Source organism: Nanorana parkeri, unplaced genomic scaffold (assembly GCF_000935625.1).
Source record: "Nanorana parkeri isolate BGI_ZX_2015 unplaced genomic scaffold, ASM93562v1 scaffold544, whole genome shotgun sequence".
Lineage (NCBI taxonomy): Eukaryota > Metazoa > Chordata > Amphibia > Anura > Dicroglossidae > Nanorana > Nanorana parkeri.
In genome coordinates this window covers 537284-560115 of record NW_017306812.1, presented here as the reverse complement: position 1 = coordinate 560115, position 22832 = coordinate 537284, and the positions used below count along the sequence as shown (strand labels likewise).

General features: G+C 44.8%; 1 protein-coding gene across 4 annotated transcripts in view; it reads right to left on the bottom strand.

The window, feature by feature from the left end:
* Positions 1-22832, bottom strand: part of CSNK1D (casein kinase 1 delta) — a 39262-nt gene that overhangs the window by 4931 nt on the left and 11499 nt on the right. Inside the window, exons 4-9 of one of the 4 annotated variants that reach the window (XM_018561791.1) lie at positions 14997-15225; positions 12425-12595; positions 11132-11280; positions 9703-9874; positions 6901-7040; positions 5051-5118 (exon numbers count right to left, since the gene is read on the bottom strand). In XM_018561791.1, the coding sequence (XP_018417293.1) occupies positions 5086-5118; positions 6901-7040; positions 9703-9874; positions 11132-11280; positions 12425-12595; positions 14997-15225 (894 nt within the window). In that variant the 3' untranslated portion in view covers positions 5051-5085. The remainder of the gene's footprint in view (positions 1-5050; positions 5119-6900; positions 7041-9702; positions 9875-11131; positions 11281-12424; positions 12596-14996; positions 15226-22832) is intronic. The other 3 variants (XM_018561790.1, XM_018561792.1, XM_018561793.1) reach the window with 3 other exon arrangements.

The window sequence follows — 22832 nt, the reverse complement described above, 5'->3', positions numbered from 1 at the left end:
AAAAGGGCTAAGAGCAAGTTTTTATCCTAAATTGTAAAGTTCCTGTTGTCCTCAAGCGTTATCGTCTGAAAGGAAATAAAAAGTAATACTGACCATTTAAAACACAGATCTGCATAGTTTGTTGACACTACTTCAGCAAATGCAGACACCCAGAATCCATGCAGGGAGATATCTAGTGGAGCCATCCTTCATAGACAGTGAAGACAACTCTGTACAGGTATTGAACCTCCGCTCATTAGAACAGGGCTCCCTAAAGTAGAACATTGGCACCTCTGCACCTATAGGAAAGGCCTTTTAAAAGAAATTAGGGCCCTCTGTTTCAACTGTGCTCCCTTCAGCCTGATGGCTCTTCCACGCGTGATCAGAGCGTGGATATGCTCATGCAAGTTGGGCAGAAGTAGCATGGCGATTACCTACAGACTGGGCAGCAGGCATGACACCAAGGACTAGGCAGAATTTAAGTGGTATCATTTGCAGGTGAAGCAGATATTGCAAGTTGGAGGTACATGTAGCCCTCAAGGCTCCAGCGGTCATCAGGACCTGCACATAACAGAAACATGGAGGCTGCCATTGCGGAGCTCTTTTTGAAGCCAGGGATAGCCGGCAAGTTGTATTTCTTTGGCATCACCGATTGCAGCCTACACCTTTTTCTTATTGCAGGTTTCCCATAAACTCAGGAACCCAACACTGCACATACAGACCAGCGTGAAAATGGCCCCAGCTATAGGTCCAGGACAGAGTTTACTACCTTAAGAGTAACACAGTTTTGATTTAAAGAGACAGTCACTGGGTTAGTGCAGACACCTAGAGGCGCATGTACCTGCACCAGCTTCCCAATCCTTCCACTCATTGTCAAATGCCATTCTGACAGGCAAAGCTCAGACACTTCTGGGCAGTTTTTTATTTTCTTGGGCAGCCTCACTGGCCAATAGAAACCTGCAGGACATAGCAAAGGGTGAGGGAGCTTTGGCACTATAAGGAAGTACTTGCCTTGCCTGTTCGAACGGGCTTGAGATTTAGAGGTCGTTCACACCGGACGCTGCGCTAACTGCAGAGCATCTGGTTGCATTGCCCCCAGCACAGTGCAGATGCGCCGATCTCAGCAAACCGCATACTTTTTTTGGGTAGAACTTTATTGAAATGTCACTCAGTTTTACAGGCAACGCAGGTTGCTAAGGGATTGTACTGCATCACATCCTGCTGAAAAAAAGTACAGCATGTCCTACTTTTTATTTTTCCAGTACATGGGAACCGATACCGCCTGTTGTTTACAGCGCAGCCCTAACGCAACACAAGGCAATCTAGTGTGAATCAGCCCTAGGGCATGATGGGAGCCTGCTGCGGAGATGGCTCATTCGGTTAGGTCTTCATTCCACCCTCTTCCTTTCCCCAGTGACAAAAGTCTCTTTAAATATAACCTACATAGAGCTTCAGGAAACCTCTGGCTGGGCCATGCTACAAATACTCTGATGTATATGATGACGGTCCTCAGGTACACAATCTAGCAGCTACTCACTATAAAGTAATTCATAAAACAAATAAAATGTATAAACCAAAGTATCAGGCCTTGTTCACACCAAGCGTGGAGCAGATACGGACCAGAGCAGGTGCAGACCGGATCAAAACTGCGTCCAATGTATTCCTATGGTATTTTGACCTCCAGTTCACATCGCAGCGTGCAGATCCAGACCGGATGAAAAAACTGCGGCAAGCCCCATTTTACCTGCTCTGGATCTGGTCTGGAACGCATCAAAAACGCATGCAAGTGCCTGAAAGCCCATGTTAAAAACTTTAAAAAAAATAAAACATTTTTTAACCAAAACCGGCCCTAAACGCATCAAAAACGCGGCATACATGCTGCAATCTGATTGGTTTGAGACAGTCACAAGTATAGGATACTCAACCGACAGGGGGAGCTTATAGTTGTAGAGGAAACATTTGATCCTTGTGTTTTTATTACTATGCCCCCCTCATGTGGGAGATTTCTGTACCCTAAAATGGCAGCACGAGGAAAAGAAGTGAGGTGACTGCGTTTTAGTGAAGTGGGAATTTCTAACATGTGTGGCTATAGCTGGGCTTTTAAGTGAACCTTTGCTCTGCTCCGAGTAAATGGAATTTTCACATAGAGGTTCACATTAAAGTCAGAGGAAAGGTCTACACCTATCTTCACCTCCACCTAACATTAGGCAAATGGCCTTTCCTTGCTTGGCAGGATAGAACCTGGAGGGGAGGAGACTTCTTGGTGTCAATCATCCTATAGGCAAGGCTTCTAGAATCTGATTGGTTGCTGTGAGTACACTTTTGTGCAGTTTTTAAAAGGTATTCTAGTAGTTTTTTTTTTTTAAATAAGACAACCTATAAAAGTGGCCCATTTCAGATAAATACACCTCAAGTTTACCTAAACCCAAAAACAAAAATGTAATATATTGAAGGGAACCAGTCCTTAGATGTCATGCCTGCATTTAGTTTCGCCTGACGGCCCTGTCTGTAACACCTCCTGTCCTAGGGTGACAACGCTCAAACACAGCACTGTATCTATGGAGGACTAGCGTTGTCACCCTAGGTGACTCTCCTGATTGTACTACAAACCCCTCTCTCTCACCCTCTATTACATAGGCAGGCATTGTCTTGGAGTCCACAGAGGACAGCTGGGAAATCAAGATAACATTGTTTGATATACCAGTTCAGTGCAGGATAACAGGTAGCTGTCCTTCTAGAAAATGTAGAATGAAGAGGAATGCAGCCACTGCACCGATGATTGGTAAGCTGCAATATATTACATGTTACTCTTGGGTTTAGGTATCTTTGAATATATATCACTGGACTTCAATGTGTATAATTTTAAGGTGAAATGGCTGCAATTCATAGGGATGCTTTCTAAACAAGACTCACCCAGTGCTGCCTTCAGCCGAGAATGGGGCGAGCAGCTACTTGCCATGATGTTCGAAAGGAATGCTATTCTGAGGTGGGGAAAAGACAGCCGCTTGTCACTGCCCCAAAAACCCAGCAGAGAGTTTACTGTGAGCAAGATGTACATTCGCTGTGTGTTCTAGCATACACCCAGAGCGCCAGCCAGAAGGAAGTGTGAAGCAGTGGCTGAGAATTGGAGGATCTCCGAGAGGACTCCATGTTGCTTTCCAGTGACAAACGTTTGAATGGAGTTTCTCAGGAGATCCTTTCATTGCCGGTAGCAACTTATCCCTACCCCAGCCTCCCATAGCATGCTCTCATGTCACCATACCATGTACCAGCCCACACCCTCAGATTCTCACTCTAAATCTATCTTAAAAAGAATCACCTGCTGCATCACATGCACTCAATGGGGATGCAAATAACAGTTTGCATACAGGTAAGTTACCGTCCTACACAGTCCCACAGTTGTCAAAAGGACTGCAAACTCCAGCATGTCTCATAACCCAGGGCACACTGGAGGTTCTAGGTGCAAAGCAGGACACAGGCTATGCTTGCACCAGGCATTTCCAAGTCATGGTTCCCCATCATAGGGTTAACTATTTCCACCTAAATGGCAGGGGTGGGGGGGCTTATTCTGCATCGTCTGCGGACTACAGAGCAGCAGGATGAACAGATCAATGCAGAGTCTATGGGGGAAAGATAAAAGGCAGACACTTTGCCAGGCATAACTGTGTCAATTTGCAGCATGTATGTATGTATGTATGTATGTATGTATGTATGTATGTATGTATGTAAATATATAACTATATTAGTGATGCACCGATACAATGGACAGGTGGATGTGAAGGTGAACATGAAGGACTAAGGGGTTTCTATAGAAGGTACGTACAAAGAGCGATCGATCACCTGATCGAAGTGCTTAGGTCCTTTCCTACCATGGCCAAGGTCAGATAGCCCAAACCTACTCAATTAAGTCAATAGGCCAGACTGGAGTTCTCCAGAAACAATGGGGGAATCAAATTATCAAAACTGGAGCAGACAGAATATGAAGCAGTTGCCCATGGCAATCAGCATCTCTCTTCAGTTTGCTCAGGAAAGATTTGAAAATGAGACAGAGAAGCCGATTGGTTCAAGTGCAAATCTGCCGCAGATTTTGTTTGCTCCAGTTTTTGCTAAATTCCCCCCAATGCGGTTTGAGGTCCACATGTCCAAAACCTGTAGCAAATTTTATTTGCATCCCCATACGCTTATACCAGACACACATACTGTCATTTGATGTGCAAGGCAGTGCTGTTTTCTAACATGTGTGGCTATAGCTGGGCTTTTAAGTGAACCTTTGCTCTGCTCCGAGTAAATGGAATTTTCACATAGAGGTTCACATTAAAGTCAGAGGAAAGGTCTACACCTATCTTCACCTCCACCTAACATTAGGCAAATGGCCTTTCCTTGCTTGGCAGGATAGAACCTGGAGGGGAGGAGACTTCTTGGTGTCAATCATCCTATAGGCAAGGCTTCTAGAATCTGATTGGTTGCTGTGAGTACACTTTTGTGCAGTTTTTAAAAGGTATTCTAGTAGTTTTTTTTTTTTAAATAAGACAACCTATAAAAGTGGCCCATTTCAGATAAATACACCTCAAGTTTACCTAAACCCAAAAACAAAAATGTAATATATTGAAGGGAACCAGTCCTTAGATGTCATGCCTGCATTTAGTTTCGCCTGACGGCCCTGTCTGTAACACCTCCTGTCCTAGGGTGACAACGCTCAAACACAGCACTGTATCTATGGAGGACTAGCGTTGTCACCCTAGGTGACTCTCCTGATTGTACTACAAACCCCTCTCTCTCACCCTCTATTACATAGGCAGGCATTGTCTTGGAGTCCACAGAGGACAGCTGGGAAATCAAGATAACATTGTTTGATATACCAGTTCAGTGCAGGATAACAGGTAGCTGTCCTTCTAGAAAATGTAGAATGAAGAGGAATGCAGCCACTGCACCGATGATTGGTAAGCTGCAATATATTACATGTTACTCTTGGGTTTAGGTATCTTTGAATATATATCACTGGACTTCAATGTGTATAATTTTAAGGTGAAATGGCTGCAATTCATAGGGATGCTTTCTAAACAAGACTCACCCAGTGCTGCCTTCAGCCGAGAATGGGGCGAGCAGCTACTTGCCATGATGTTCGAAAGGAATGCTATTCTGAGGTGGGGAAAAGACAGCCGCTTGTCACTGCCCCAAAAACCCAGCAGAGAGTTTACTGTGAGCAAGATGTACATTCGCTGTGTGTTCTAGCATACACCCAGAGCGCCAGCCAGAAGGAAGTGTGAAGCAGTGGCTGAGAATTGGAGGATCTCCGAGAGGACTCCATGTTGCTTTCCAGTGACAAACGTTTGAATGGAGTTTCTCAGGAGATCCTTTCATTGCCGGTAGCAACTTATCCCTACCCCAGCCTCCCATAGCATGCTCTCATGTCACCATACCATGTACCAGCCCACACCCTCAGATTCTCACTCTAAATCTATCTTAAAAAGAATCACCTGCTGCATCACATGCACTCAATGGGGATGCAAATAACAGTTTGCATACAGGTAAGTTACCGTCCTACACAGTCCCACAGTTGTCAAAAGGACTGCAAACTCCAGCATGTCTCATAACCCAGGGCACACTGGAGGTTCTAGGTGCAAAGCAGGACACAGGCTATGCTTGCACCAGGCATTTCCAAGTCATGGTTCCCCATCATAGGGTTAACTATTTCCACCTAAATGGCAGGGGTGGGGGGGCTTATTCTGCATCGTCTGCGGACTACAGAGCAGCAGGATGAACAGATCAATGCAGAGTCTATGGGGGAAAGATAAAAGGCAGACACTTTGCCAGGCATAACTGTGTCAATTTGCAGCATGTATGTATGTATGTATGTATGTATGTATGTATGTATGTATGTATGTAAATATATAACTATATTAGTGATGCACCGATACAATGGACAGGTGGATGTGAAGGTGAACATGAAGGACTAAGGGGTTTCTATAGAAGGTACGTACAAAGAGCGATCGATCACCTGATCGAAGTGCTTAGGTCCTTTCCTACCATGGCCAAGGTCAGATAGCCCAAACCTACTCAATTAAGTCAATAGGCCAGACTGGAGTTCTCCAGAAACAATGGGGGAATCAAATTATCAAAACTGGAGCAGACAGAATATGAAGCAGTTGCCCATGGCAATCAGCATCTCTCTTCAGTTTGCTCAGGAAAGATTTGAAAATGAGACAGAGAAGCCGATTGGTTCAAGTGCAAATCTGCCGCAGATTTTGTTTGCTCCAGTTTTTGCTAAATTCCCCCCAATGCGGTTTGAGGTCCACATGTCCAAAACCTGTAGCAAATTTTATTTGCATCCCCATACGCTTATACCAGACACACATACTGTCATTTGATGTGCAAGGCAGTGCTGTCCATGGATTTCATGGGAGTGGCTGAGAATATGATAATCATGTTTTAGTAACCTGAGCTTTTATATATTTTAAAGAATGCAGCAAAGCAAAAAATAATAATAATGAAACAAAAAATGACAACCACCAATCAGGTTTCATCTTTCACTCTCTGACCTGCACTGGGAAAAAAGGATTTTTTTTTTGTTGCCCACTATGGGCAACAGCTCGCCGTTTTCCAAAAAAAAATAACAAAAAGGCCCCAATGTGCCAAGCGATGACTTCATGATAAGCTGCATATCACAAAACCAGCACAGAAACCAGTGTCCTGGTTTGCAGGAGAGTTTGCGACATTTAAAGTCATGTTTGCTGGCCTCATTTGCTGCTCCCATGAATGGATAGAATTATGCATAAAAGGTGGAGACTGCCCCCAATATTTATACCGCCTCCATCCGAACAAACCCGGAAAATAAAAATAGAGGACAGCATTGCTGGCAGCAAGCTTAGAAGCAGAAGCGACTTATTGCCCCCTCAAGCCCCGGAAGGTCCCAGGCTGTACCTGTGAGGTTGACATGCGGGAGGTATCTTGTCTGCCGGTAAGGTCAGAGGACGACACGTTAACAGGAGCGCCGCGATGTAACCTCATGCTGACTTTCCGCTCGCGCTCCATGCCAGAAACAGGTCGGGGGGAAGTGTTTGCTGCAACAGATTTTAAGAAGAGGCAGAGCATGTTAAACCATCATCAAAAAGAGCTTTCCAAGGACCACAATATACTTCAGTGCTGTATATGGCTATACTACCAAAAGAAATGGCATCCAACACTGTGTGATTGCAGAGGACCTGAGCTATGGAAGCTGTGTCCAGACAAGGCAGTCAAAGGGAAAAGGACTAGTCACCTGTATAGGTCTCCCTGCACATTATCTTCTCCCTATTGCTGGCATACCATGCCTTGTTCGGCACACTGTTCACATGAAGGTGGCCAGCTTGGTATAGGACAAGAATTTGATTCTTCATGTCAGAGCTGCCCCCTGAGTACTGTTGGGATAATGAGCAAGTAGCAGCAGAAGTGGCGGAAGCACAGAACCAATAAAAGAACCAGGAAGATCATTGCACTGCAGCCTTCTCTCCAGCAAGGACTACGCAGCACATCTGTCACACCTACTCCTCTCTCTCTCACGAGGAGTCTGCCATGGAAGATCTTACCACGTGCCATGGAAGATCTCGCCACGTGCTGGCCCGAGCAGCAAATCTAGAATAAAGAAGACTTGCTTCTTTTCAAATATGCTATTAAAGGATTTTTGTACCAGCTGTAAAATCCTATTCTCTGCGTTCACTGAAGTACACAGCTGAGATCTGAATCTCCTACAGCATCCTATTCCTGAAGGTGGCGCTATAAACCCAACCGTGAGAGATTCAGATCTCAGTTGTGACGTACATATACATCTGTACAGCCGGCTGGCTTTACAATTGAGCGATTCAGGCAGGTCAGCTGCTGCCAGATCGCTTCTACAGGCCGGTAAAGTGCCTGCCCGTTTACCGGGCTTCGCTGCCCCTCCTGCCGGCCTGGGACTGGCATCTCGGGTGTCGGCGGGAAGCTGGGGAGAAGAGTGTGGAACATCCGTTCACCGATCTCCTCCCCGTTCTATGCGGGAGGCGCGTATTGCATCACTTCCAGTCCCTGAGCTGTCATTGCTCGGCTCCTGAAGCCCAGCAATAAGCTACTGAAGTGCGATTATTTAGAGTGCAAAGGGGACACGGTGGGTCCAGCATCGCCTTAAAAGGAGGACCTGTCACCACCAATATGCCATAACATGGGGGTCTTGTAAGCCCCGCTATGTGATAGCAGTTAAAGTAAAAAAATAAACGTTTTAAAAAAAATCTAAAAAATAAAATAAAATGTAAAAGTAATTGAATTTGTTTTTTTTTTTTAAATCCCCCGCGAGCACATAACCCCGTGTTGGGTGCGCCTACGTACGAAAATGTAGAATGTGCTATCGCCGCACACGCCAGAGAGAGAGAGCGCAATAATTCTAGGGCCAGTATTTACACAAATCTCTAAAGTGATGACCTGTAGGGGCTCTTAAAGCGTCATCTATGGACTTTTTGGGGTACTGAATTATGTTGCAGTTTCACAGACCCCCACAGTTTTTAACCCGGGCATGTTGGGTATTTACTTGTCGTAAGCAGCTCATGTTTTATTTCACAAAACAAATGGGTATTATATTGTGTTTTGGGGCACTAAATTTAAAGTGACATTAAACCCTCAGATTTTTTTACATAAACCAATACTGTAATGTGCGCCTTACTGTAATCCATGGTTTTCCCTTCTCTTTGCTGCTCTTCCTTTTAAATCCTCATGTCTTCTCATGCTGGGCAGAACTTCTGTTTTGCAGCAGACTGCCTTGTCTCTGGAATGGATACACGGTGTCTGTGTGTAGGTTTGCAACCTGAGCCAGCACTACAGGAAGAGGCACTGAGCTGCAAAGGGAAGTTCTCCCGCGCATGAGAAGACATGAGGATTTAAAAAGGAAGAGCAGCAAAGAGAAGGGAAACAACCATGGATTACAGTAAGGCGCACATTACAGTATTGTTTTATGTTAAAAAATCTGAGGGTTTAATGTCACTTTAACTTGAGTGCATTCTTTTTACTTAATTTTTGGGTTTGATAAAGAGTTGTGCTAATATTGCGCAACATAAAAATTTGCAACTGTCGCCATTTAATTCTAAAGGGTCTCGTCTTTCAGAAAATATATGTTTGGGGGTTTGAAGCAATTGTCAGGCCTAAAATGTGGATAATAACAACAGGTGTAAAGAAAATGAAAAAAAGGCCCTGGCAGCGAAAGTGTACTTAAGGGGTTAAAAAAGCAGCAAGCTACTTTTGGATCATGGATGTACATTTTTAGACATACACTGTCCAGAAAACTTATATTGAGTGGAATATGTAGTCCGTCATTCCTGACCTTCTGAAATGTCTAGTGGCCTGGCTGGCTATAGCGTCAATACATCAACAATCATGTAGATCAGAAAAGTCTGTTAGAACTTGTTGAAGCCACTGAATCATCCCGACAGCCAGGCAACTAGCAATTTCAGGAGAACAGCAATACCAGCGTCCATACTTCCTCAGTGCAGGTTTACTTTGATCAGACTATCATTGAAGAGAACTAAAAACTGCATTAAGCACCGTTAGCCCCAACAGGTTTAAAGCCTTCACACGAATCTCCTCTTGGCCCCCACCATTCACACACACAAATGTCTGCATAGGAGGGCTTATAGTTATGAACAGAACACATCACTTTCCTCTAGTTTTTAACAATAGACAAACAAGAAAACTGGTAGAGAGATGGCAGCGGTCCCACCATACCTGTGTGGGAGGTTGGAGTGAGAGGAGTGGGTGGAGTGACTTCCTGGGTGCCTCTTAGTCTACCTGAAGCCGTGGAGGGCAGTCCTCGGACTGCGGGGTTCCGTGTGTGTCTCAGGCGCTCTTCCCGCTCTCTCCGTTCACGTTCTGCATCTTCAGCAGCACGACTTGCCCCCTAGTAAATGAGACAAGCAATCAGTCAAAAACAGCACCGTGTTCTGATCCATGTGTGTGTGTGTGTGTGTGTGCGTATATATCTATATAGCTCTATCTAATTTGTATTGTATACATGTACTTTTACTCCATAAGAGCACATCACTCCATATATTCCCATTATTACAGTAAAACAAAAACAGAACAAAAGAGTACAAGTGTGTGCTTTAAAAAAAAAACAAAAAAAAACAAAACGTTGTCACCTTGCCCATGCCGGGAAAAGTGACAGTGTGTTTGTTAAGGGTTCAACTGACCCAGTTATACTCGCCTTACCTTAGGAGGAGTGTTGATATGGTGAGTGTAACAGGTGAGAGGGGCCTTTAAAAAGTCACTGTCACTTCACCCAAAATGGGCAAGGATAGTGTCTCGAAGACTTTGCTCACATAGGCTTCAAGTGGCACTAAGCTCAGGAGTGAAATCTTAATACATTCAGGTACCTTAATTATTATCAACAATGTATCCTATTTGTGTATCACTCGGCTGTAGGTCCTCAAATCATCTCTGAATTGGTGCTGACACTGTCCTTCCTTCTGGAGGGGGGGGATACTTTTGTTCCCCCACGGTCCCTGTGTGTATTGTAAAGTAGTCACCGCTCCAAACTTACTTCTGGGATAGATTACAATCTCAATACAAATTAGTAAACTAAACATGAGATTGTAGTCCATCCCGGGAGCGAGCTTGGAGCGGTGACCCCTAATATTTCCCTTTTAAAGCAAAAAAAGTATTTTTGCGACACAGAGTCCTCAATCTCTTTTTACTGCAGCCCCCGGTATAAATGAACACAAGAATCCTCTACACTGAGTGTTCCTGTTCATTCATAACATGAGGACAGTGTGTGTTTACTATATCCACAATCATGAATGAACAGGAGGTGATGTAGATCACTTCCCATTCATTATTGAGGATATAGTAACCATACTGTCCTCAATTATGTACACACAGCTATCACTGATCACTCACTGCTTGTACCCGCTCTCCATCCTGACAGCTGTCACAGGAGGCTGAGCGAGCGGTGTGGGAAGGAGCGCTCGGTCTCCTTTGACAGCCGACTGCTCCCCTGTACCGCTGGGCCAGTCTCCTGTGACAGCTGCCTCCGCCTCCACACCACCTCACTAAGGGCAGCCAGATTCTTTGCCCCGAGCGCCATCTTAGCTCTGTAGTGAAGCTGCCGCACAAATATGCACACTCAGGACACAACGCAATACAGTAGTTTACTCACAAACTTCAGCATGTTCCAGTCAAACACATAATCGTAGGAGAAGCCTTGACGGTGGAACAGATTCCTGAATAACTGCCTCAAGTAAGAGTAGTCTGGCTTGTCATCGAAACGTAGAGACCTACAGAAGTTCAGGTAGGTGGCAAACTCCGCTGAAAAGAAGAGAAAAAAAATGGCGCACATAAGAAATGTTTTAAAAAGCCAAAACAGGAGAGTCATTTCAGAGCAGGAACACGTTACTGATACGACAATTTACACATTAAAGCACAACTCCACATGTTGTATAGAATACCCAGCAGGTCTAAGAACTGTCCATGCAGCTTTCTTTGCAATAATCCCTCCAGCACTGGCTGGCTGTGCCCCTCAGACCCAATCTGTTGTCCAGCACTTCTTACTTTAAAGGGTAGTTTTGCATGCACGGTGTGCAGACATACAGAATGACAGTCTCCTCACCTCCACAACATAACGGGAGGTGTTTTATAGTTCACAGTGGACAGACATAGAGCACATGGTAAGTTATCAACTTGCAAGATTTCTGACATGATCAACAGGTATTTATTTTTGCACTTAACAGATATAACAAATTGTGTTTAATGGTAAATATGAATTTTAGGCCAACCTATCAGCAGCAGTGACTGTTCATGTATTCTGACAGTGGTCACATTTTTTTAAATATTTTATTTTTTTATAAACTTAAATTTTTTTATATTTATTTATTAATTTTGTATTAAATCATTTTTGCTTTTTACTTTTAGGGGCTTTGGGGAAATATTGGGGGTCTAAACAAATCCCTGATATTTCCCTTTTAAAATAGAAGAGATTGAGGACACAGAGTCCTCAATCTCTTACTGCAGCCTCTGTTATCAATGAACAGGACTCCTCTATACTGACTGTTCCTGTTCATTCATAACATGAGGACAGAGTATGTTTACTATAACTACAACCATGAATGAACAGGAGGTGATGTAGATCACTTCCCATTCATTCATAATTGAGGATAAAGTCAACATACCATGTCCTCAATTATGTACAAACACTCAGCGATCACTGATCTCCGAGTGTTTGCTCTCGCTCTCCTCTCCGATACGCTGACAGGAGGCTGAGCGAGCGGAGCAGGGAGGAGAGCCAGGCCTTATGTGACAGCGCGGGCTGTCTCCGGCCCCACACTGCTCTGGCGGACTGCGATAGCGGTGTGGAAGGAGACACCGGCCGCTCACAGCGCTCTCCTCCCACATTTTTTTCATGTTCCAATAGCAAAATAAAAACGGCCACTCCGGGTGACCCGGCACAACTTACAAGGGTAACTTTTACATAAGACCTCAATGGGCGTTGACATCTTTTTCTCGCTGATGCGTTCATATTTCTGCCTCTTGGTGGCGGCTTTCAGTCCTTGCCATGGAAGGGAGCCCAGGTTGAAATACATTAACACGTAACCGAGAGACTCCAGATCATCCCTGCGAGATTGTTCTTACATGGAGAAAAAAGGGAAAACTATTAGAATGCTGTACAGTAAATAACAATCCACTCGCCTCGTGAAAGGGTCACACGTGAATCCCTCAGGAAAGGGTCACACGTGAATCCCTCAGGAAAGGGTCACACGTGAATCCCTCAGGAAAGGGTCACACGTGAATCCCTCAGGAAAGGGTCACACATGGTGGGTGCCTACAGCTTTTCTGTGGATTTACATGGTTAAGACATTTGTTACCCTCATTAAAGGTCAGCAGTTAAATGGTCAAGCACTCCAGGCAAATAAAATCTTAACCCTTGCAATAGGGTTGAAAAAGAGCACTTAACCCTTTAAGTGCAGGAACAGCCCCGCTGCAAGGGTTAAGATTTTACGTGCCCGGAGTACTTCTTTACACTGATGCACACCTCCTGTCATGGTCTCAGCTGACCTAACAATCACATGATCAGGAGCCATGGGGATTAGTTTTTAGGTGGGAACGTGAGCTGCCAGTGACAGCTGGGTTTGAGCGCTGAGAACCAAACAATGTATTGGCTGCTTGGTTGGAATGCAATTCTTAATGTATTCTCAGCATACTGCCCGGTTAATATAGGAATTGTGGACCAGAAAGGTTTAAAAAGTTTGCAAAAAAAAAAAAAAAAGGCTTGCACATTCTTTTACTAGTAAAAAGCAATCTTTCACAGTTACAAGTTCTATATGCCTGAAAGGGGATCACCCAATCCCCTTCATGTACCATCACCTTCCTTGGCAAACCTACAAGTTCCGCATTTTGCGACAGTCTGATCATCTAAAAAAGTAATACATGGCGACGATGATCCGAGCTCACTACTTGTTTCCGTTCCACCTGCTAAGACGCTCAGCTATAGCTAGACAGCCTAGACTTCCTCATTTAAGATATGTGCAATCTCCTTCCTCCCCAGCTCCAGCCCGTGTGCCAGTCTTACAGGACTACAAAAAAGAACTCTTTACAAAGAGAACAAGAATTGCTGCACGAGTCTTTTTGTAATGAAATGTTCCTTATGAAAAGGCTGCAGTGCAGGTCTCTCCTAGAAGGGTCATTACCTGCTCATCTGATTGGCTTCAAACTTTCTCCTGCATTTATTTTAGATTGTAAGCCCTCAGGGGCAGTGGCCTCCTTACTATCCTGTCTGGAATTGTGATTGTTATGTCTTCCTTATATTGTAAAGCGCTGCGCAAACTGTTGGCGCTATATAAATCCTGTATAATAATAATAATAATTAATTTATTTTATTACAACACTGGGATTAGACATGGGACTAAAAGTGACATTAAAGTCACATTCTTTTTTTCCTCCCCCCGCTGCTTTAAGGACTTGCTTTAAATGATACCCCTTGATTCGATCTTCTTCTTTCCTGTAGTTTTCAGGAGTCCCTCCAGCGCTGGTCTCTGATCCAGCGCTGACTGCTGTGTCTTCCTCACGGTGTCTGTGTGCGTGCGCGCTGCTTGCATTGACTTACCCTGCGTATCTCTTCTTCCGGTCGCAAATCTCTACTGCGCATGCACCTGTCCCATCATCCTTCATGGCCACCCACAAGTCTTCACAACTTCGGACGGGAGCGCGCAGCGGAGACACAGGTAAGTTTGTACCTTTTTGTTCTTCATGTTCTTGCATAAATCTACAGCTTGCTAGCAGTATAGTTATGCAAAAAACCCTGACGGTGTAATTGGACTTTAGGCACTCAGGAAAGGTAAAATCTGCATGGTTTTCCCAATTTACCAATAAAAATTGGGAGCACCTTAAACTGGACCTGAACTTAAAATGCAACTTATCTTGTATTTCTCCCCAAAAATGTGAGGGTGCTTTCTAATATGTGACTCAGCCTAGGCACTGCTCTATAACCTAATAGATGAATACCTGCAGTGTGCAATCTCCTCAGGCACTGCTGCCTAGGACTGCTAGTCTTACCAGATTTGTAGTAAGATTTAGTCTATCACTACTGTGCTGCACACTGCTTTGAGGACCTGCTGGAGAGAACATTGTCCATGAGGACCTGCGGTGCACCTTGCATCATTCTGTGGAATGCTCCAATGTTAATAAAAAGCCCCGCTCCTCTACCAAGATAGCTGCTTCCACGCAGAGAGCGGGCAGAACAGAAGCATGGTGAGGTGGCAATCAGGAGATCAGCGGTACAGGTAATGGGGACTTTGTCCTCTGATTGCCTTTTATGAGCAAAAAGTGCTCAGTATAGCGCCTCATGAACTGTACGAGTACCCATCGCCACAAACCTCGTTTCAAACTGCAACTGATAATAGCTCAGGCCTGTCTCTACATTACCTGAATGGAATACAGAAATACATCATTGCCTAGAGTTCAGAAAGTTATCTGTATACAAAAAAAAAAAAAAAAAGGTATACAGCAAAAAGAAAGGTTCCCCAACTTACCAATGCCCAGGTGAGTGTTTATGGAGGCGTATCTTGCGGTGCCGGTCAAGTTTTTATTTTCACGGTAGGGTATATGCTGGTGTGTGCGGGCGTCTCTGTATTTCTTCGCCAGGCCAAAGTCTATGATGTAGACCAGATTCCCTTTCTTACCGAGACCCATTAAAAAATTATCTGGCTTGACATCTCGATGAATGAAGTTCTTGGAATGGATGTACTCGATGCGACTAATCTGCAATGACAAGAGACAGGGTCAAGGTTTCGCCTGGGGGTTCTGAATAGCATAGTAGGAAATCTTTACCACCACTCTGACAACTGGAAAGGGTGAGGAGTATACGTTCCACACTCATTGACAGGCATTGTCATACCAAGGAAAACGGGCCATCGAGGAGCTGCGAGGTGTGCAACTTGGCTGGATTTCCTTTCTTCTAGGGGTAGAAGATTGGGATCTACCAGATCTTACTAGGGACAAGGCACAAGCATAGCTCACGCTGCCTGCTAAATTATCTAGGAGATTTAAAAATCACCCATAAAGCATTGTCCAATCAGGCCATCTTTCTTCTAGGGAGGTTCACCAAAAACCAGAAGTGATCCAAAGCCAACACTTTTTTTAGTTGTGTATAGAGCAGGGAAGGAATAAAACCCATCAAGTTTAATTTTTTGCTGTGTTCTCTTTACCCTTCGTACAGTTGATACCAAAACACATGTCTGTGCTGAAAGATTTCCCCCTCTATTCCTGTTCCAGTGACAACTCTAATTTTGGATTTTTCCTTACTTTCAGTCCGAGTGACAACAGACACGAGGATATAAAGAAGCTAGGTCTCCAGCAATAAAAAACAAAACCCAACAACACTCATACACACTATACCAAAAAAAGTTGCCAGTTAAAATCAAGCTCAATGACATCAATCTGAAGGCGAATCTGGTGGCACGGAGGAGAGGCATTGTGTAACCCGACGACTGCCCCTCCTCATAGAAACCAACCACATCCTGACCGCACAATGGGGGGGGCGAGTGGGGGGGGGGGGGGGGGGGGGGGTTAAAACAAAATGGGGAAACTGAATGGCTGTAAATTGCTAGACGTGGCAATATGGATTTCCTCTCAAGTATATGAAAGTCAATCTAGCATACCTGGGTACCTCGTACCTTTGCAACTATGAAGTTCCCACTCAAACAATACTGAAAAAGCTACAGGTCGCTCCTTGGCTCCTTCAGATGCATAACAAATGGACACCCTACAACATTGTTTTGTTGCTGCTTACTCCACTGGTTTACAGATACTGGAAATCGATGGACACACCATCTCTGGCGTCTTGGGCATCAAGACGCCAGAGCGCCTGATAGAAAGAGACAGCGACAACAGATCAGACTCCTTTCTTCACACAAAGACGTGTAGGTTTGTATTCTAAAGCATCAGACTTTCTAACTCACTTCCACTGTAGACAACCTATATGACCTACCTGTGAATGACTACTAGGGATGCACCGATACCGTTTATTCCGGTATCGAGTACCGATGTTTTTTCCCCCCCGCTGATAAGAATACTGATACTGGCATCCCGAGGTACCGTGAGCCCGGCTAATCAGGAAGCCGGTGTTCTAAATCGAAAGAACACTGGCTTCATGCTCCCTGGTGACACTGCGAGGCAGCCTGGCTTCCTGACCAATCAAGGAAGCTGAGCGACGGGTCATGACGCCAGGCTGTCTCGCAGTGTCGCTAGGCAGCATTAGCCCGCTTCCTAGCCATTCAGGAAGCCGGGTAAGGCCCCTGCGGCTCCATGATCCCTCAAGGCACTGTCGGTCAGAGGGAAACTCCTTCTGACCTGAAGTTGCGGCATCTGAGCAAGTATGAGCACTCGCCCAAATACTCGTACCAGTTATCGGTGCATCCCTAATGACTACCAACACTTGCAGGTGAAGACTGTCAACCACTTTCTTCCTCACCACTGCTAGTCTATTGCTCCATGAAATCCATGTTTTTCAGTCCGGACTCCTGGGCAGCTACTTGACCGGACACACAAGCTGCATCATCATACTTGTATTTCTGATGCCCAACTTCTGTTCTTGACGGCTGTATCCAAGTGCGCCTTAGAAGCCGATAACAGTTTCATGAGTCTGACTCCCTCTCCTACCCCTTTCCATCAGGTTGCCTTCCACTGTATTTTGTTCAGAAACAAAAATTACTAATAAAGCTTTTGCCTAAAAAGCTACAGGTCCTCTTTAGAGATGTATAACGGAATTGTAACAGGGTGGATAGGACTATACACTTACGGATTATCTACTAAAGAGGAAATAACATGGCCAGTAATCCTGTAGAAGATTGTACTCTGATGACAAATAGAACAATCTATATCCTCAGGGCTTGAAAATTCACTCATCCTCTCGTCTTGGAGACCCCTGATGTCTCCACAAAGAGGACCCGTCATGTAAATTGGCTATCACGTAGGGGGATTCTTAGCCCCCATGTGATAGCAATAAAGCATAAAAAAATAAAAATTAAAAAAAAATAAAAAACTTTTTTCTTCCTGATGAAGGGGATCCTACATGACCCAGAAACGTCGCACTGAGTGTGCTATGCTACTTCTTTTGCATGTACATCAATAAATTAGGGCTGTTAATGATTAAAATTTCAGTGTTCGATTAATCGAAATTCTTTTAAATCGATTAATTATAACGCACATACAGATCCAACTACATTGGCTTATACACATACAGCACAGCAATGAAGTAATAAAATGAACTAGGATCACACTAATCCAGCGCGTTATTAATCTCACGTGCCCCACTCAATATGGCCGCCGCTTGAGTGGGGCAACTCTGATTAATAACGTGCTGGATTAGTGTGATCCTAGTTCATTTTATTACTTCATTGCTGTGCTGTATGTGTATAGGCCAATGCCTTGGCTGGAGCTCGTGCAGAAAGTTTCAAAAAAATTTTCATCGATCAAATTGTTTTTAATCGATCAAAAAGATTAACGATAAAATCGAGAAATTAATCGTTAATTTGCACAGCCCTAGGAGTGCAATGGGTACATGGACTGTAATATGTACCCGACGTGACCCCGTCTTTTATATTTTACCAAAAATATGGGTAAGAATAAAATGTTTTCTAAGATAACTTCGGAAAAGATTTATTTTTTAAAAAACCCCCGGGGGGATTATATACCTCCAAAAGAAAGCTCCATCTGTCCTGAAATTTTTTTTTTTTACATAAATTGCGGTCATGTTGTGGTCTAGTCCGGTCATGCTGAATGGTGAAATTTTTGACCGACTGGTGAGACACCCTAAAATTTTTCAAGCCCTGGTAATGCACTTGCTGAAATGACACCAGCCTGCCTTTGGACTAACTCTGTAGAACGTTGCACCCCGTGACACTGGACAGATGTCAGCAGCAGTAATAGAAAGCAAGCGGCTTGCTACACAAAGCAGCTTTGTCTCCGTCGGTAAACACTCTGCCCTGCTGGGCTCCGGGATTAATCTAAAAGGAATGGCGATTCCCAATCAGCAGATGGGTGTCTAAACAAACGTGACACTGCGAGAACAAGACTGGTTCCTCGACACGCATCACTTCAGTGTGAGTCACGCCTTTCAACCTCCCGTGACTGCACTTTCTGTTTTCACGGTGTTGCTTAATAGTTTGGCAAGCAAACAAGTCATCCAATGTGCTCACCCTCTACAGGGTGTGGGGTTCAGTGAGTCAGGCCAATCCCAACAAACTGCCCTCATTTTACATCAACAGCTCCACAGCGGTGTCACAATTTCGTCCTAATGAAAGGGGTGATGAAGCTCAAATCTCAAAATGATCATTCCACTTCCAAGGAAACAGCAAAGCGAAGATCATACAATTGGATGGCTTCATCGTGACTTGTCCGGCAACAGCCTTGTGCAGTGGTTAACCTCCAGGGCTCCGCGAGGCCTTGCACAATATTGTATATCCCTCCTCATGTATCACTTCCCCCTCCCTTTTAGATTGTAAGCCCTCAGGGACAGGGCCTTCCTTACCATCTTGTCTAGACTTGTATTGTGATTGTAATGTCTCCCCTATATTGTAAAGCGCTGCGCAAACTGTTGGCGCTATATAAATACTCAATAATAATAATAATGCTTCAACTGGAGAAGGCGGCCTGCTGAATAATTACTGACTGTGGAGTCACCAGTTTCTTTGGGGTTTTTTTAACAAACATTAAAGCAAACCTTTACCACCTTTGACTAAAAATCACATCAGCATACAGCTCTGCGTGCCGATATGAAATCATTTCATATTCATTAGCTAAACATATTTTTACTTTACTAACAATTTCTTTTTCCCCCCACTTCCTGGTCCTCTCATTATCAATGTAATCTGTGCCCAAGTGTTGCATCCTGGGAAGGTTACATCAGCAGAGCATTGCTGGGAAATCTCATGAGATCTCAGGGAAAGGCATTTTCCTCCCCTGAGATGATGTCCTATGTCCTGTTCCAGGAAGTAAAGGGAGAGATATTATTCTGCCCTTAGTAAAAATGGCCACTGTCAGAAGAATGGGCAATTATCTCAAAGTATGTGTGTTTAGATTGTCATTACTGAACATGTCTAAAAAAGGTGAAGTTGTTGTTATTTTGAAGACAAGGGTAAAAGTTCCTCTTTAATGACAAGTTAACAAAGTACCGTACCTACAAAAAACTACAGCTTCAAGTTATGGTCCACAGCTCTCTGGAAGGTCCTAAATGCAACAAGTGTAAATATCAAATTATGACTTGGTTCCAGCCATTTGTTATCCCTTGCAGGGTTCATTGGAACCACCCTTGTGTGTGCTATTAAGGTGTGTGTGTGTGTCCTCAAACACATCAGCACAGCAAGGCAAGGCAATACACCTCCGTCCTTCCCTAAGGTAGTAGATGGAGAGCTGCTGGAGACTATGCTGTCCCTTGTGAGCTTCTAGAGCACAGGAAGTTCAGGGAAGCTGAACTGAGAGAGTTGGAGCTGTTATGATTTTAAGCGATTAGGCAAAAATGTAAGGAAATACTTTGCTGGGTGATGTACACTATATTGCCAAAATTATTGGGACGCCAGCCTTTACATGCACATGAACTTTAGTGACATCCCAGTCTTTGTCTGTAGGGTTCAATATTGAGTTGGCTCCGCCCTTTGCCGCTATAACAGCTTCAACTCTTCTGGGAAGGTGTTCACAAGGTTTAAGACCTTGTTCACACCTGACCGTTTTGTAGCGCGTCCTACGCTAGACGAACGCTCTACAAAACGGTCAAAAAAATAAATAGCATTGTAGTCAATGCCCTCGTTCCCACCTAGGCGTATTTCCGCCCGTCCCTAACGCTCTACAAAACGGCCCACGCCTGAAAAGGTCCCGGGACTACTTTGGGCCGTTTTGTAGGGCGTTTTCCATTGGGATACAGCCAAGTAGCCTTTGGAATCGCGGTAAAAACCCGCGCGACAGACGCGCTTTTGCAATACGCCTAGGTGTGAACCCAGCATTAGGTGACAACCTATCACTTTACCACGCTTGTAGTCACTGAGCTCCAGAGAGCGACTCATTCTTTCACAAATGTTTGTAGAAGCGTCTGCATGCCGAGGTGCCTCATCCTATACACCGGGGGCCATGGAGGCGATTGGAACAACTGAATCCAATGATTTGGGGGGGTGTCCCAAGACTTTTAGCAATATAGTGTATATTTGTATGATGTGGATTACTTAAAGGTTTTAGCGTTTAATACTTTTGGGATCTTAAATATGTCTTACTCCCAACCCATTGCTGCCCCTCCAGGTCTGAAGTGGAAAGATCTGATGGTGTAAAGAGGAGAGAGTCTGAATGCTGGGAGGAGGAAGGATTGGGAGAGTCTGTTCAGTTATTAGAGCCTCACATCCATTTCTCAAAAGAAAACCTTCAGCTAAGAACAAATTAGTGCAAAAAAAAGTAAAAAAAAACCCCAAATGCAGCGTCCTGTTACACCGACGTGGGAATCCAGCAAGGGGAGCGCTGCCTGATGATTATGTAAGCAAATTTACAAACCCCATGTGACCTGATGAGCCAAACATGGGGCTCTGATCACATCAGAATAATGAAGCTAATTGGGCAAACTTCCTGCTCCTTAAACAAATGCATCTGGCCCTTCCTTGGGGCCACAATCAGCTATCACCATCATGTTCAAACACAGCTGTCCTGACTTTGGCAGCCTCCGTCTCTGACTGCTGGAGGGAGGGAGCACCCTGTTGGGGAATTTTGATTCTCCGAGGCTGATTATCTTCCAAATAACTTATACAGAACTGTGGCAATCACCCCATCGATAAGACAAACCAAAAATTAGACAAAGTGATGCTGAAAACAATGTGCCCGTTATGATGTAGAACACCAGGCAAGCACTGAAATCCATATATGTTATGGTTTTACCTGCCGATAAATGTGTTAATCTGTACAGGCAGTCCTGTGATGCCTACACCCCTGACACAATGCACAGACAGGTCACAACCCCATTCACCCGTTCATTTTTGTGACTTCCTGTGTCACTTCCCTCCCTGACAGAGTATGAACAGCAGCTAATTAACCAGCATTTCCCAAGGAAGGTCAACAATGCTAGATCTTTAAAGTGGGCCTACCATCTTAGTAATTTGTAAGGGTGACACTTGCAGGTTATTTATTATCACTCAGAGATCACAGGACTCCCCTCAATAGTGCCTTTATCTACAGTGTTTTCTCCCAAAAGTCCAGTCTTTGTTCAGACATCATCCAGGGTCACCATCTACTTCCAGGACTAAGTAGTGGACTCTGAGATGGCACTTGTGTAAATCCCGGAGCCTGTTGAGTTGTGGATTGTGATCAAAAAGGTCTGACACAGATCAGCCCCCACTGCAGCCTCTCACATTGTGACCAGCTACAAACCTGAAGTTGGGTATACATTGTTCAAACTTCGATCGGTTCCTTATGGCCAAAATTCGTAACGTGGGTGCTGCTGCTGGCCCAGCATTCCTCAATCAGCTGATCGAAGGAGTCAGTTGGGGGGGCAATGTGACAGAAGGAATGCTTCCTCCAACCTGCAGCAGACTGATCACTGGGGGAGAGGAGCCTAAGGAAATGCTTCCTCCTACCTGCAGCAGACTGATGACATCATCTTAGCCAAGGCAAAGTCACTTAACAGGAGCTCATAGAGTGCATAATAATTATACCGATACTAAATTTGTATATGGTTAGGAAAAATAGGATTTTTGTACTCACCGTAAAATCCTTTTCTCTCTGTTCATTGAAGGACACAGGGCAACAGATCGTAGATCCTGAATGGTAGGGTATATCGCCACCTGCAGGAGAAGGACGCTAGGCCCATAACAAGAGACAAAGACAGCCTAGGGGCTGGATTAACACCCCTTGAACCTTACCAAGGCCGGAGCCGGCACGAGCACCCCCTGGGACAAGAGGTCCGCCACAGCGTGGTGGAGATCCGCCAAGCGCGGAGAGGAAAGCAGTGTGTTGACGGGAAAAACCTGTTCCCTGGACGGGACAGGAATCCGATCTTCTAGCCCGAAGAACCCAGCTCCCGGACCCAAGTGTCGGAGACACGAGCCAACCAAGAATCTGCATAGAGTCGAAGACGCCGCCCCCCCACCCTGGAGTCCAGTGGTGGGGCCAGGCCTACATGCGCACGGTGGCTTGGCAGGCCTAAGCTGCTAGGAACGTTCGGCAGTCCGAAAATGAGGAGGGTTGGAAAGCATACCGCCCCTTCTGAGGGCAGGGAGGCCGACAAGCCATTAGTGAGCGGAGAAGGTGGGACCAGGCTGCCGACGAAGTTCCTCCTTCCGGGGCCGAGGTAAAAAAGGGTACACATACCCCCAGCCAAATTCGGAAAGAGCTCATCT